A 15732-nucleotide genomic window follows, 5' to 3' on the forward strand; every position below is an offset into this window, starting at 1 on the left:
TGAGATAGGCGCCAGCGCCCCTCGCAACCCCAAAAGGGAATAAGCGGTAGAAAATGGATGGATGGATGGATTAACCAGAAGTTGATATAGAGATTTACTGTAACCGTTACATAAAAAATGAAAATAATAGTTTGACTTATTTTTAACATGTTAATGACGGAGACCCTCTATGGCAGTGGTTCTCAACCTTTTTTCAGTGATGTACCCCCTGTGAACATGTTTTCATTTCAAGTACCCCCTAATCAGAGCAAAGCATTTTTGGTTGAAAAAAAGAGATAAAGAAATAAAATGCAGTACTATGTCATCAGTTTCTGATTTATTAAATTGTATAACAATGCAAAATATTGCTCATTTGTAGTGGTCTTTCTTGAACTATTTGGATAAAATATATAAAAATAACTAAAAACTTGTTGAAAAATAAACAAGTGATTCAATTATAAATAAAGATTTCTACACATAGAAGTAATCATCAACTTAAAGTGCCCTCTTTGCGGATTGTAATAGAGATCCATCTGGATTCATGAACTTAATTCTAAACATTCCTTCTCAAAAAAAGAAATCTTTAACATCAATATTTATGGAACATGTCCACAAAAAAATCTAGCTGTCATTACTGAATATTGCATTGTTGTTGCATTTCTTTTCACAGTTTATGAACTTACATTCATATTTTTTTGAAGTATTGTTCAATAAATATATTTATAAAGGATTTTTTAATTGTTGCTATTTTTAAAATATTTAAAAAAAAATCTCATGTACTCCTTGGCATACCTTCAAGTACCCCCATTGGAGAACCACTGCTCTATGGTCCCTGGAAGTCCTAAAGGTAAAAAAAAAGAAAATAGTCCATATATTTTGTTATGGTTTGAAAATGAAAAATATCAAAACGGCCACTGCATGGTTTAATTTTTCCGTATGTGGCCCTCAGTGGAAAAAGTTTGGACACCCCTGTTGTAGTGTAAGCATTAGGAGGCGTGGCTTGGAAGGTGACGTCACGCCGACGTCACGTCCGCCGTGTGGAGAAAGGCAGCACACCCGGCGCCTCGTCTCTCATTTTAGTCGAAGAGACGACGGCGAGCGGTCGACGACGACGACATTAAAGTAGCGGCAATTGTTCAGAGTAAATCTCTTCATTATATAACTGGACTACTTTTTTTTTTTAAAAAACCTCCGTCGTTGGGATTTTTTTTTGTAACTCCAACTGAAAAACCTCACTTTTTCTCGCTCTCAAGTCAAAATGGAGAACGGCGACAACAAATCTTGTCTCTCCGAGCTGCTGCTGGAAAAGAGCAGCCTGGACTCGTCGTTCACGCACGCCACCAAACTTATAAACGCAGGTAAACAAACAAATTAAACGACCTCGGTGTGTATTTTTGAAGCCGTTTTTTTTTTTGGTGTTTGTGAGCCATTTTGTGTTTCTTGTAAGTGTCGACAAAAAGTCCGGAAAAAGCCGTTGAGCGCCATGTTTAACACGTGCTTTGTAGTTAACGTGTTTTGTAACCTGTCGACGTGGACATTATAAGCAACTCTTAAACAAACTTTATTGGTATCTACACTTCTTACTACTCATTATTTAATTCACGTTTTCCATTTTTATGTTTTGTAAACCCCCTCCCCCCAATTTTTTTTTAAAAAACTACGCAGTTACAGCGACACTCTAAACCAGGGGTCTCCAAACCTTTTCCCCAGAGGGCCGCACACGGAAACATGTGAGCATGCGGGGCCATTTTGATATTTTTCATTTTCAAACCATAATAAAATATATGGATTTTTAGGGTCCGCAAGACCCATTGTAAAATAACTCCCAAAGGAGTCATTTTACAATGGGTCAAAGGACCCTATTGAATTTGTAAGGTTTTATTATTCTTTCTTTATTATTCTTCTTCTTTATTATCATCAAATTTTACACAATCGGTATGGCAACCAAACCCCAAATATCAAAATTACGCGCTAGCGCCCCCTAGGAAGAAAAAACAAAAGACTGCTTGTAACTTCCGTTAGCAATGTCGTAGAGACATGAAACAAAAACCTCTATGTAGGTCCAACTCAGACCTACATTTCCTAATTGTACATCCTCGGGCTAAAATCAACAGGAAGTTGGCAAAAACCCCTTTTAAAACAAAATTTTCGCCAAAAATGCAATTTTTGCCTCTTTGAGCTGTAACTTGACCCCCTTAAAATGCTTCAAAACTCACCAAACTGGACACACACATCAGGACCGACAAAAATTGCGATCTAATAAAAAAAAAAAAAACCTCAAAATTGCAAAAAAATTTGTTTTGAAGGGTTTTTGCCAACGTACTGTTATTTGCCCGAGGGTGTACAATTAGGAAATGTAGGTCTAGGTTAGACCTACATAGAAGTTTTTGTTTCATGTCTCTACGACATTGCTAACGGAAGTTACAAGCAGTCTTTTTGTGCTCAAGCGCAATTTTTGAATAAAAAAACACAGAAAAAACTGCTTCTAGGAAGAAAACACACACAAAACTGCTTGTAACTTTCGGTATGAATGTCGGAGACACATGAAACGAAAGCCTCTATGTAGGTCTCACATTGTCATCTCTGAGCGCGTTTGTCGCCTCGGCTTCAAACTCGCACAGGAGAGAGATTGAACCCTTCTGATTAAAAGTTATTCAGAGTTTTTATAACTGCTCCGGTTTTGATTTTACGCACCTTCAAAGAACCCCTGTGCAGTTTACTAAAAGTAATTTTTGCCTCTGAGCTGTAATTTAACCCCTTTGAAATGCTTCAAAGTGCAAGTTAAAGCTCTACTATGCAAAGCGAAAGCCATTTATCAACATCCACAAAACGCCGAGCTGTGATTTGACTCCTTAACATGCTTCAAAACTCACCAAATTTTACACAGACATCAGCACTGGGGAAAATGGCCATCTAATAAAAAACCAAACCCCCCAAAAAATCTAAATTGTGCTCTAGCGCCCCCTAGGAAAAAAAGACAGACAAAGCTGCTTGTAACTTCTGTTAGGAATGTTGTTGAGACATGAAACAAAAACCTCTATGACTAAGACCACTGCTTGCAGCTTTAATTTTTTTTGTAATCCTTAGGGCTCCTGGGGAGCATAGAGGGTATCAGTCACTAAAATAAGGTTTTATGCTTCTTCTGTCAAAGACAACTTTGTTTTTTATAGTAAAACTGAAATATGCGGTATTTAGATCGATATTCTTTATTGATTCCTTCAGGAGTGTTCCTTAAAGCCCTCATTGGCCTAGTGCAGTGGTTCTCAAATGGGGTAAGCGTACCCCTGGGGGTACTTGAGATTTTTTTTTAATATTCTAAAAATAGCAACAATTAAAACATTCTTTATAAATATGTTTACTGAATAATACTTCAACAAAATATGAAGTTAAGTTCATAAACTGTGAAAAGATATGCAATATTTAGTGTTGACAGCTAGATTTTTTGTAGACATGTTCCATAAATATTGATGTCTTTTTTTTTTTTTTGTGATGAGATGTTTAGAATTAGGTTCATGAATCCAAATGGATCTCTATTACAATCCCCAAAGAGGGCACTTTAAGTTGATTACTTCTGTGTAGAAATCTTTGTTTATAATTGAATCACTTGTTTATTTTTCAACAAGTTTTTAGATAATTTTATATATTTTTTCCAAATAGTTCAAGAAAGACCACTACAAATGAGCAATATTTTGCACTGTTATACAATTTAATAAACCAGAAACTGAGGAAATAGTGCTGTATTTTACTTCGTCGATTTTTTCCAATCATAAATGCTTTGCTCTGATTAAGGGGTACTTGAATTAAAAACATGTTCACAGGGGGTACATCACTGACAAAAGGTTGAGAACCAATGACCTAGTGGTTAGTGTCCGCCCTGAGATCGGTAGGTTGGGAGTTCAAACCCCGGCCGAGTCATACCGAAGACTTTGAAAAAATGGGACCCATTGCCTCCCTGCTTGGCACTCAGCATCAAGGACTGGAATTGGGGGTTAAATCATCATAAATGATTCCCGGGCGCGGCACAGCTGCTGCCCACTGCTCACTTCCCAGGGGGTGATCAAGGGGATCAAGGACAAATTTCACCACACCTACTGTGTGTGTGTGACAATCATTGGTACTTTAGCAAAGATCAATAATGCAGGACACCATTGATTTTAGTTATTTAATATTTTTGATTAATCACAGTGAAAAGTTAAATAAAATCGTACTAAATATATTTGAGATCCGAAAGGTCCCCCACTCAAAATGTGTTGCATTTTTATTTTTTTTACTTTTAACACATTTCAAGATCAACTCCCGATATAACAACTTCTAAAGCGACTGGGATGAGAATCAGCACGTCCAAGTTCATGGTTCTCGCCGGAAAAGGGTGGAGTGCCACCTGTGGGTTGGGGAGGAGACCCTGCCCCAAGTGGAGGAGTTCAAGTACCTCTGAGTCTTGTTCACGAGTGAGGGAAGAGTGGATCGTGAGATCGACAGGCGGACCGGTGCGGCGTCTCCAGTAATGCGGGCGCTGTATCGATCCGTTGTGGTGAAGGAGCTGAGCCGGAAGGCAAAGCGTTCCCATCCTCACTTATGGTCATGAGCTTTGGGTCATGACCGAAAGGACAAGATAATGGGTACAAGCGGCCGAAATGAGTTTCCTCCGCCGGGTGGCAGGGCTCTCCCTTAGAGATAGGGTGGATAGGTTGGAGGCCACGGGGAAGACCCAGGACATGTTGGGAAGTCTCCCAGCTGGCTGGGTAGAGGGAAGTCCGGGCTTCCCTGCTTAGGCTGCTGCCCCCCCCGCTACCTGACCTCGAATGAGCGGAAGAAAATGGATGGATGGAACTTCCGATATCTGTTGATTTTAAGCCAGAACTATTATGTTTGTTTTATGCACTTTTGTCAAAACTGTTTTTATATGGCAACCACACAACATATGCAATATTTTTTCAACAAACATTTTAAAGTGATAATTTTTAAGTAATTCATTATAACATAGATTTGTCTTTTTTTGGGGGGGGAACAATGGGGAAAAAAAAGAAAATAAAGACAAAAGGACAAAAAAACTGCCTGCATGGCAGCTTTGTGTCAACATTGAGACTTTTTTTTTAAAATGTTTTTTATTTTATTTTTACAATACAATCAATTTTTAAATTTTTGCAGAATGTGTGGCGGGCCGGTAAACAATTAAAAGTTTACGCCATTAATGCAGTTTTTACATAATGTTTGCCATTGTGGACATTTTAATTGCCCCTTGGGATTAATAAAGTATTTCTGATTCTGATTGCACTCGTCAAACTATTCATGTCCTACTGCTAATGTGCTAACATTGCCCTGTTTTGGACTAGTTTGTACGCCTGGAAATGTAATCAGCACCCCCCACCCGGGTTGGCCATTTATGATGTTAATGACTTGGTAAATGCCCCCTCGGCTTTCTGGCGGTGTTTTGTGACCCACTGCTAGACGCCATTGCAAATGTACATTTTGTATTTTGTGATTCCACTTCTCCTTGGTCTGAAATTGTGCAATTTTTCCCATCCCCCCATGAAGAAGTCGAAAGGATCCAAAAAGGTGAACCCAAGAAGGACGAGCCTGACACGTACCTGGATCTTTTTACACAACATAACATAAAACTCAAGGAGCGGATCCTCATACCTGTCAAGCAAAACCCCAGGGTACGTTGTTGCTTCTTTTATGCCTCATTGTGACGTAATTCATCATGTTTCGATGACATTAAGTGGGGACGGCGTGGTGCCGTCGGGAGATTGGCCGTGCCAGCAACCTGGGGGTTTCTTGTTCAAGCCCCACCTTCTACTAACCTAGTCACATCCGTTGTGTCCTTGAGCAAAACACCTCACCCTTGCTCCTGATGGGTCGTGGTTAAGGCCTTGCGTGGCAGCTCCCGTTATCAGTGTTTAAATTTGGAAACAGTGTCAAAGCGCTTTGAGTACCTTGAAGGTAGAAAAGGGCTATGTAGGTATAACCAATTTACCGTATTGTTCAGAGTATAAGTCGCACCAGCCGAAAATGCATAATAAAGAAGGGAAAAAAACAAGTTGCACTGGAGTATAAGTCGCATATTTGGGGAAATTTATTTGATAAAACCCAACAACAAGAATATACATTTGAAAGGCAATTTAAAATAAATAAGAATAGTGAACAGGCTGAATAAGTGTACGTTACGACGCATAAATAACCAACTTACAGAACATGCCTGGTAGGTTGATGTAACATATTATGGTAGGAGTCATTCAAATACTTATATAAAATATGCACATGTTTACCAAACAATCTGTCACTCCTATTTCCTAAATCCGATGAAATCTTATACTTCTAGTCTCGTGAATGAGCTAAATAATATTTTATATTGTACTGCAAAGTGTTAATAATTTCACACATAAGTCGCTCTTGAGTATAAGTCGCACCCCCGGCCAAACTATGAAAATAAACTGCGACTAATAGTCCGAAAAATACGATACATCGTAAGGTTTACTCTCAAATTACCCATCTTAACCTTGGTCTTATGGCGTGATTAGTGCGCATGGACATGTTATAAAACATGCCTTAAATATTTTTTATGTGCTATTTCACGTCCATATTTTGGGTCTTCCCTTCTGTTTGGAGACAATAACCACGTTTTGTGTAACCTAGAGTGGATTATGTAAGTGACACTGCCTTTTATATTTTTTCATTTCTGGAGGAAGCCAAGACTGAAAGATGCTCATAAATTAGTTTCTTCTCTCCATGGTCCCCTTTTACAACTCTCAGAATTTATTTGGCAGCCCTGGCCCACTGTGACGCAGCAATCAGCTAGTTCAAAGCTAGTGCATGTGAAGATTGCCACTTTTTAATCAAATGTAGCTCCGATGATTGTTGTGACCAGTCATTGGCTGTATTACTCCCCCCGGGGGCTCGTATCGACCTCTCCCTGGGTCAATATGCTACTAAAAGGCAGCAGGATGCGCGACAAGACTCTTGACAGTGATTGCTCCTTCACTCTGCTTCCTTTTGGGTTTGGTGCCAGTCAGGCTTATCGGTCTTTGTTTGTGTTTCTCAAGTTCAACTTTGTGGGAAAGATTCTGGGACCCCAAGGCAACACCATCAAACGTCTGCAGGAGGAGACCGGAGCCAAGATCTCTGTGCTGGGCAAGGGCTCAATGAGAGACAAAACTAAGGTAAATAATAGTCATTTTGCAAATTTGGACACTGGACAAGGTTTCCTGATGCCATTAAACATCTGGTCCATGTGTGAGCCCAATGGCAAAGCTTACATAAGTCTATTTACAGCACATATATCTTTTTTATGGAAAGGTAATCTGCCAATTTAGGTAGTTAAACGGTCATTACAGATGCCATCTGAAAGTTAATGACACTCTCGTATGATAATTCTACATTGTCTGATCGTCTGCACTAAAGGAGGAGGAGCTTAGATCCGGAGGCGAGCCAAAATATGCCCACCTGTCCATGGAGCTGCATGTGTTTGTGGAGGTGTTTGCCCCTGTCCCCGACGCCTACCTGCGCATGGCCCACGCCATGGAAGAAGTCAAGAAGTTCCTAATTCCTGTGAGTTGTGCAACAGTGTTTCCATTAGAAACATTGCGTTGTAATTGTTTTTACACTGCTGTAAATTGCTTCATGGCATCCTGATGTGTTATGCTAAAAAACGTGGATAACTATAGGTTTTGAACATATTTTAGGTCAAGGGCCCTCAAACTGAAGGACAGATACAGCAAGATATTCAAATTGCCAGGCCAGGGCCAAATAAGACATTTTGCTGGATGATATATTGACCTAGAAATTATGGCCGAAAAATAATTTATTTCCCTGTTTTTTATTATTTTTTTATTCTTTTAACCACTGATGTAATAATACATAATAATGCATGTATATCATTTCAAATGCGATTACCTTGTATTTTATCCATAGTTTTACATTATAATTAGAATGTAAACTTTTTACATCTCAATGTAAAAATGTTATAGAGGGGGTGGAAAAAAAGTACATGTAGGCAGAGGTAGAGTTTCTTAACTGACAAGTGTCTGTCTTAAACAATAGTGCAGAGTAACAATATAAACACTACAGTACAAGCAGATGTATTAACAGTTCATATGTATAAATATTTTTTCTAGAAGATTCCGGCAACATGACAAATGCCTAATGTTTGCAGAACTTTTTGAACTGCTAGTACTTTTTCAACCTTATTTAATGGCAGCATGTCTTCGGTGACATTTTTAACCACAATTTCTTTGAGCACACAATGTTTTGCGCTGTTTTGTTTGCACTGACCTTGTTCAGACTGTCGAGGTTGTACTTGAAGTGGGCATACAGGTTTGTTGTGTTTGAGCACAATCAGCAAACTGGCTTCTGTGTGTTGGTAAATTTATCCCGTTCCAAAGGTTTCAACCTAAATATTCCCACACTGTTGCGGTGGAATTTGGTTTTGTAATAATTTTGTCCGTGTTCACTACTTGTGCTGGTCACGGGCTAACGTGTTGCACTGTGTGTTATGCCAGCGGCTCCGCCTTGCAGCGCAAAGAATCAAAGACACTTTATATAAAGGACAAAGTGATTAACCCACTTCTTGTCATTCCGCTATGGCACAAATGCAGTCAGCTGCTAAAAAGTGTGAATGCTCTTGAATCCGTAAACACGCATACATATGGCAATTTATCGACGCAGGAAAAATTATACCATCTTTGATTTTTAATTTGTCTGTCAATTGACTAACCGAATATCGGCCCAGGCCTACAAATAAAACAGTAGCACATTGCGAATCGTTGGCAACTACAATGTTATTCACAATATGTTTTAAATACTAATGTGAATTATGAGATCAGTTTCGTGTTTAGTGTAGATCTGCGAGGTACATAGAGTATGGTGGCTTAGCGACCGCCATCTCTAAACTGCACTACTGTATTTTGGGTCAATGGTAACGTGTATTTAAAGACTTTTTAGTTGTGTGGAAGACGTGGGGATGTAAAAGATTGTTAAAATAAAGTCTTATTAACCAAAAATTGCATGATCCACCTGCTGTACCTCTGCACGCTCCCTGGGGATAGCACATGTAATAGATGTCCTTTGTTTTATGATCATTAAAATTATCACATTTTGATGGCGGCCATGTTTTTCAACCAATAGCTAACTTATCAGCTCCTTAATGATTTTGTGTAGCACATTTAAGTTAAAGTAGGGGGTTTGTAGCGTGCATTAAGCTGTGTGAGAAATTCAATGTCAGTGTAGTCAAATATCGGAGGTTTACTTACATCAATTGTCAAACTATTTTACATGACTGTTGGTTCTCACACAACGTCCCTGTACTCTGTCCTTAGTTTCTATTTATACTCATCACACGTTTGTGTCTAGACATGTCATATCACTATCAACTCACCTTCATGCCTGAATTAGAGCAGATGCGAGGCCGTGGAGAGATAAGAGTTACACTTTCAGATTGATTCTTCCGTTAGGATCTTGACTATTGTTTTCCTTTGCAAGTTCCCCTTTCACAGACAATCTTAGCAGCCTGTAAACATTAGGAGCCCGCTGCTTGACTCATGGCTGGCATGATGACAATATTAGGATTCACCCCACAGGCCTTTTGAAAACGCTTTTTCTGTTGCGCTAATGGTGCTCTCCATCCAAATGTTGATTCAGCACTGCATGTAACGGCAAAGCCCTCTCGCACATGTCGTCCAGTAAAGTAGTGTGGAATAGCAGTGGTACTGTTTGTCTACTGCCAGATCTCATCGAGACTTGTTTAACTCTCAGACAGCTGGGATTTTAAGTTCCCAATTTGCTGCCTGCACTTACTGGATGGGTTTTATTTTGAAGTTCTTGATCTGCTTTGAACCTGTGCTAGTTGCTCTTTAACAATGTGGGGTTTGTGGAAGGCTTCACATTTTTAAATGGGGAGCAATATTCTGAAGAGGGGGGAGATAAACGTGTTGTGCGAGAAGCTGCCAGATGGCTGTAATTTGATGTTTCATGACTTTAATTTGTATTCAAGACAGGAATTTGTGTATTTTCGAGTTTTTAAATTTTTAATGACATACCTGCGTCTTGGGTCCGTGCAGGACTTTTTTGATGTGTGTAGATTAGTTGAAAGATACAGAAAGCAAATCAAGGCCTCTAGTCGAGTGTCTGCAGGTCTTTTTTTTTTTTTTTTTTTTTTGGTGACACTGCACGATTTATTTATTTGATCATTTCTGCAGTGTGCTCACAAAGCTCATCCAACACCTTGAGGGGGTAAAGACCTGTCACCCAGCTGGCCTGTTAGATGGTGCTGCAGTGACACTGCATGTCGCCATAGATGAATTTGTTAGCAGTCAAACGGCTCATGCAGTAGGTAATTGAAAGCTGCCATCTGCGTTGAGTATTCTGTCTTTTTCCTCGTCATTAAAGCTCTGTCTCCATTTTACGCGCAGGTCGGGTCCAGGAAAATAATTGATTGGGTCACAGGGCAGCGCTCTAAATTGCTCCCAATAGGAAAATGGTGAATTGTGTTGCGGGATTTGTGCTGCTCTGGAAAACAGCCTTGCTAATCCACTCCAAACTTTTTGTGTGTGAAATGAATGACGTATTGGTCATGCGATCACACAGGAAGCTTTGTTGTCGTTACACTTTTGTTAGTCTGCAGTATTACACCAAACCTACTCAACCTTATTTTGTATAGAATGTGATGGTGTCGCTTGGTTTCATTTTCTCACTTCGTGGGCTTTTGGAGCTTGGTAATGCGAAGCAGTTTTAACAAGCAAGGTTGGCCGTGTGCAATAGTTAGCCCAGGCCAAGCCCTTAAACTGTTCCAGGCCAGGTGCTTCACTTCCTCATGCGTGTTATGAAATGCAGGCATGTGGAATGTCCATTAAAAACATGGAAATCTGTGTTTTTAAACATTAATTTTTGTGTCAAAATATCACTTCTGCGTTTTGGATTAAAACTATTAAATATAAACAGAGATGATCAGGGGCGGCGAAACAAGCTAGTTGGCTTTATCCATCTTGCTAGCCACAACGTTGACCATTTTGTACTTTGCCGCTAATTATATTTGGTGATTACATTCTGAACACTTGGTCCTGAACCCGTTGAAGTTCTCTTGCATTTATTAGCCAGTGAGAAGGTATATTCCCTGAGAGGGTGTGGTTTAGCATGCTTGTAAAGGGATTTTTCCTTTACATTTTCAATGGTAATGTCAGTAAATGATCTACTAAAAACAAAAATCATGTCAAAGACGGCCAAAAGCGGTTGGTTGATGGGAACAATTCTGAAGGGAAAGTATACTGTAGAAATGCACTTAATTGGATGAAATGTAGTCTTGATTTTCAAATGTTTCTGTCTGTGCCTGCATGGCAGCACTTGGTGTCGACACAAATTTTCTTCTTTTCGTCAGTTTTTTTTCCCCCTTAAAGAGTGCTGACATGCCTGAAAATGGCAAGTGTTTTTTAAATATTCAAATTTGGTAAAAAAAAAAAAATATATATACAGTTTATCCCAATGTTTAAGTGTCTGCATAATAATTATTCTGAGTCACTGCTTCCTCAATGTCACACTTGTCAATTTATGCCCTACACACAGGATGTGACCGACGATATCTGCCAAGAGCAGTTCATGGAGATGGGCTACCTGAATGGAGGCCAGGAACATGGAGGCCGAGGAAGAGGAATCCGGGCACGTGGCGGCCCCCCAGGAACGCACAGGTAAAGAGTGACATTGCACACGGAGGTGACACAAATGCATGTTTGACTTTATCACTGAGGATGCTCTCCTGGCCTGTTTTCAGGGGGAGGGGAATGCCACCTCGTGGTGCTGCTGCTCGGGGAGCCAGAGGGGGCACAGTCAGAGGCGCCCCGTCAGGACGAGGAGGGCCTGCCGCTGCATCTGGCAGGGGAGCTGCGGCATCCCGTGCCAGGCCATCAGCTGCTGGGCCCCCACAGAGGATGCAATCCCACCAGCAAACTTCTGCTACAGGCGGCGAGAGCTATGATGGATATGTAAGTACTGTCAGAGAAACTCATAATGAAAGACTGACAGTGGCATCCCCGCCTCTCTAACAAGACCCTCCCTATTCTTTTGTTCCTTCTCCTCTCCAGGGCTACAACGAGAGCTACGATGCTGCGAACTACGACTCATATGGCAACTATTACAATCAGCAGCAGGCGTGAGTGACTCACACCTATTTCTCTTTGCTTTGTCACCGACTGCCTTCCCTTGAAATAGTCTCCAAGCACAGCAAGCATTCTTTCCTTTCGTTTTTTTTTTTTTTTTTTTTAATCAAATTGGCACCAAACTAGCCTAGATGATACTTGGAAGATCTCGTGCACGGAAGCCAATTAGCATCCACCCTAGACATTTCCCTCACTGGGTACTTGATGTTTGCCTGAGATTAAAGTCTGGTATTTTTATTTTTTTTTTACATCTGTCTTCCCATGTCTGCCTACCAGAGAACCACAATACTACGACTATGGACATGGAGAGTCTGCAGAGTCCTATGACACTTATGGTATGACATGCACACTATTTGACTGATGGGTGAACCAGTAGATGTTGCAATTAGGACGCTTATGTGTGGTCCTCAGCCCAGGATGATTGGAACGGGAACCAGAGAGCAGCTCCAAGCAAAGCCCCGCCTGCCTCCAGAGGTGCCAAGACGCCATACAGGGAGCACCCATACAGAGCATACTGAAGTGGCCCCGCCCTCCCCTTTACAGTGTTACCTGTCGACAACGGCAGCTGTCGCTTTAAGCAGCCTGACACAAGTAATTGTCCGTTTTGGCTTTGGTTTCTTTTACAGGTTTTATTTGTTTTTCTGACATTGGACTTTCTTACAAGATCGGGGACTGAAATTCTGTTTGTGATTTGACCACACCTGACCCACATTCCCCTCTAACACAACCAATCAACCAAAGTGGCTGTTAATAAGTTTTTATTTTTCTTGTATTCTTTTCTTTGACCAGTCCCTCTGGCATTATTGGCAATTTTTTTTCAAAGACTGTTTTGTAATAGTAATAACTTCAAGTTTAACTAGTGGCTCGTACTCCACCTGTCTTAAAGTATCCATTTTTATTGTTTTTTTTTTTTTAATAATCTGTCAAGGTTCAGTTGCAGATTCCCATTTAGGCTACATTTCAAAATTCTGTTAATATAGTCAAATAAAAGACCTTTTTAAACTTGTAATATAGAAATCAAAAACATTTAAAATGAAGTGAACAATAAAGTTAATGGAATACATTCTTTGTGATGCTTTGTTTTAAATAGCTCTAAAACACCCATGTAGGTTTAGGCAGCATTGTCATTGTTGTACATTTAGAGTTTTGAAATATAGCCCTAATAAGACACTGTTGAGATGGACTGTCCTCATATCCTCAATTTGACCTTCATGTAAAACCAAAAGAAGTAAATTCACTGTAAAGCAATGGCCTTATGTTATGCTTTAGAGAAGCACTTCAGGTCTTTAATGTTGTGATCTGATTGTCAATAAACTTGCATGCACACAAACCACAAAAGGATTGGGACACAAATCTCCACATGGGTCGTCTCTTTTAATAGAGAAGGGATCCTGCAGCTCAATCCCAACTCTTGTACATATTTTAAAAGCTCCTAACTGTACTTATTCCTCACACTAGTCTCTGTACCCTCTCCATAAAATGCAGAATGCTACATGTGTAAGCTTGCCTAAATAAGTTACTAAATCTGTCCAAAAGATGTTTTGCAGCAATTTGTCAATAAAGCTTAGTGGTTTTTTAAATGAAACTTAACTTGCTTTATTTGTTCTCTGGCGGCAGTCAGATGTAAGGTTTTTTTTTTTGTTTTGTTTGCTCAGTCAAAAGCGCATTTTAAATCTAAATGAATGCATTGACGTCTTTAACCCCACTAAATGATGTCTGAAGAGCTCGACTTATTCTCTCTCTCTCTTTCTATACTTTTTAAAAAGGACCCAGAGGTAAGACCTCTAAAATAACCCGGATAGCTTCCTAATGTGTATAGAGTTCTAAAGCATTGAATGCCTGGGTATGTATAAAACTTTTTCAATCATCTTACTTGTGGTCGTAATCGTTAAATTGCTTTCATACCCACTGCAAATTAACTGAATTCAAACCACCATTCAGGTCTAGGCCTCATTGTCATGAATGACACACTAATGGCAGTGCAATGGAGAGGATGCTTTTAACCACTGTAAAGGTAACCTAACCCTAAATGTTTAATTTCGTAGTGTGTTTAGCTTTTGACTTTAAACCTGCTGGTAAATGCGTACAAGTTTTTTTTAAAAGAGAAAAAAATAAAAAGACTCAAAAGTAAGAAAAATAACTTCCAATATCATACCAGTAGTAATAATCAGGCTAGTGTTAATGCAACTCATGCTAAAATGAAGAGTGCCAAATCTGTCATTTTTTGTACTGTGTAATGTTTCTTAAGTGTTTGAGTTGCATGAATATATATTTTTAGTAGACATGTTGCATGATATCTCAAGTACTTATCGAGTGTTCTATTGGCCGTGTATTGATTTGGGCTTTTTGCTCCCTCCAGGCCCGTCTTGTCTAGGTTGCTCGCTAAGTGCCTGGAAACTCTTGAGCAGACAGCTGGACTAAGGCCATGTGACCATCAGGTTGGTGCCGCCGTTTCCATTATGGACCTCATCTTTATTACCCGTAACTCATGCTGCTTAAACACTAGGACAAAAACCCTGAGTACAATTTTAATAGAAATCTGTGGTGTTCCTATTTAGCAGTGGTAGGGAACCTACGGCTCTCGATCCAGATGTGGCTCTTTAGATGACTGCATCTGGCTCTAAGATAAATTTTAGCTAACATTGCTTAAAGGGGAACATTATCACAATTTCAAAATGGTTAAAAACAATAAAAATCAGTTCCCAGTGGCTTGTTGTATTTTTTGAAGTTTTTAAAAAAATTTTACCGGTTCTGGAATATCCCTAAATAAAGCTTTAAAGTGCCCTATTTTCGCTATCTTCGAAACCACTATCCATTTCCCTGTGACGTCATACAGGGCTGCCAATACAAACATGGCGGTTACCACAGCAAGATATGGCGACATTAACTCGGATTCAGACTCTGATTTCAGCGGCTTAAGCGATTCAACAGATTACGCAAGTATTGAAACAGATGGTCGGAGTATGGAGGCAGATAGCGAAAACGAAATTGAAGAAGAAATTGAAGCTATTGAGCGAATAGCTATTGACGCTATTCGACCATAGCATGGCTGCCTTATTAGCATCGCCGGTAAAATGTGCAGACCAAATGATCAGGACTTTCGCATCTTGTGACACTGGAGCAACTTAAATCCATCGATTGGTAAGTGTTTGTTTCGCATTAAATGTGGGTATCTAGTTTCAAATGTACACACAGCTAGCGTAAATAGCATGTTAGCATTGATTAGCGTAGCATGTTAGCATCGATTAGCTGGCAGTCATGCCGTGACCAAATATGTCTGATTAGCACATAAGTCAACAACATCAACAAAACTCACCTTTGTGATTTCGTTGACTTAATCGTTGCAAATGCATCTGCAGGTTATCCATACATCTCTGTGCCATGTCTGTCTTAGCATCGCCGGTCAAAAGTGAAGACACTTTGGTACATTCAATGGGGGTCTGGCGGCAGATTTCTTGCCAGTGGTGCAACTTGAATCCCTCCCTGTTACTGTTGTTACACCCTCCGACAACACACCGACGAGGCATGATGTCTCCAAGGTTCCAAAAAATAGTCGAAAAAACGGAAACTAACAGAGCTGAGACCCGGTGTTTGTAATGTGAAAATGAAA

At 39.9% G+C, this 15732-nt stretch overlaps 1 protein-coding gene across 1 annotated transcript; it reads left to right on the forward strand.

Annotated features, from left to right (window-relative positions):
- The first annotated feature begins 1035 nt into the window (after positions 1-1035).
- On the forward strand, positions 1036-12782 carry khdrbs1b (KH domain containing, RNA binding, signal transduction associated 1b). Its single transcript, XM_061897378.1, has 9 exons — positions 1036-1337; positions 5515-5639; positions 7023-7139; positions 7381-7527; positions 11533-11654; positions 11738-11948; positions 12048-12115; positions 12399-12457; positions 12534-12782. The coding sequence occupies exons 1-9, from the start codon at positions 1238-1240 to the stop codon at positions 12638-12640; spliced, it is 1056 nt and encodes a 351-aa protein (XP_061753362.1). The 5' UTR covers positions 1036-1237; the 3' UTR covers positions 12641-12782.
- Positions 12783-15732: the final 2950 nt, after the last annotated feature.

The sequence above is a fragment of the Nerophis ophidion genome, linkage group LG04 (genome assembly GCF_033978795.1).
Source record: "Nerophis ophidion isolate RoL-2023_Sa linkage group LG04, RoL_Noph_v1.0, whole genome shotgun sequence".
Taxonomy (NCBI): Eukaryota; Metazoa; Chordata; class Actinopteri; order Syngnathiformes; family Syngnathidae; genus Nerophis; species Nerophis ophidion.

What these genes read in the sequence shown, in the direction of transcription:
- khdrbs1b (XM_061897378.1), top strand. Translation starts at nt 1,238, where the DNA reads ATGGAGAACGGCGACAACAAATCTTGTCTCTCCGAGCTGCTGCTGGAA. An exon ending in CAATGAGAGACAAAACTAAG is followed by an intron (nt 7,140 to 7,380) that starts GTAAATAATAGT and finishes TCTGCACTAAAG; the next exon opens with GAGGAGGAGCTTAGATCCGG. An exon ending in GCGAGAGCTATGATGGATAT is followed by an intron (nt 11,949 to 12,047) that starts GTAAGTACTGTC and finishes TCTCCTCTCCAG; the next exon opens with GGCTACAACGAGAGCTACGA.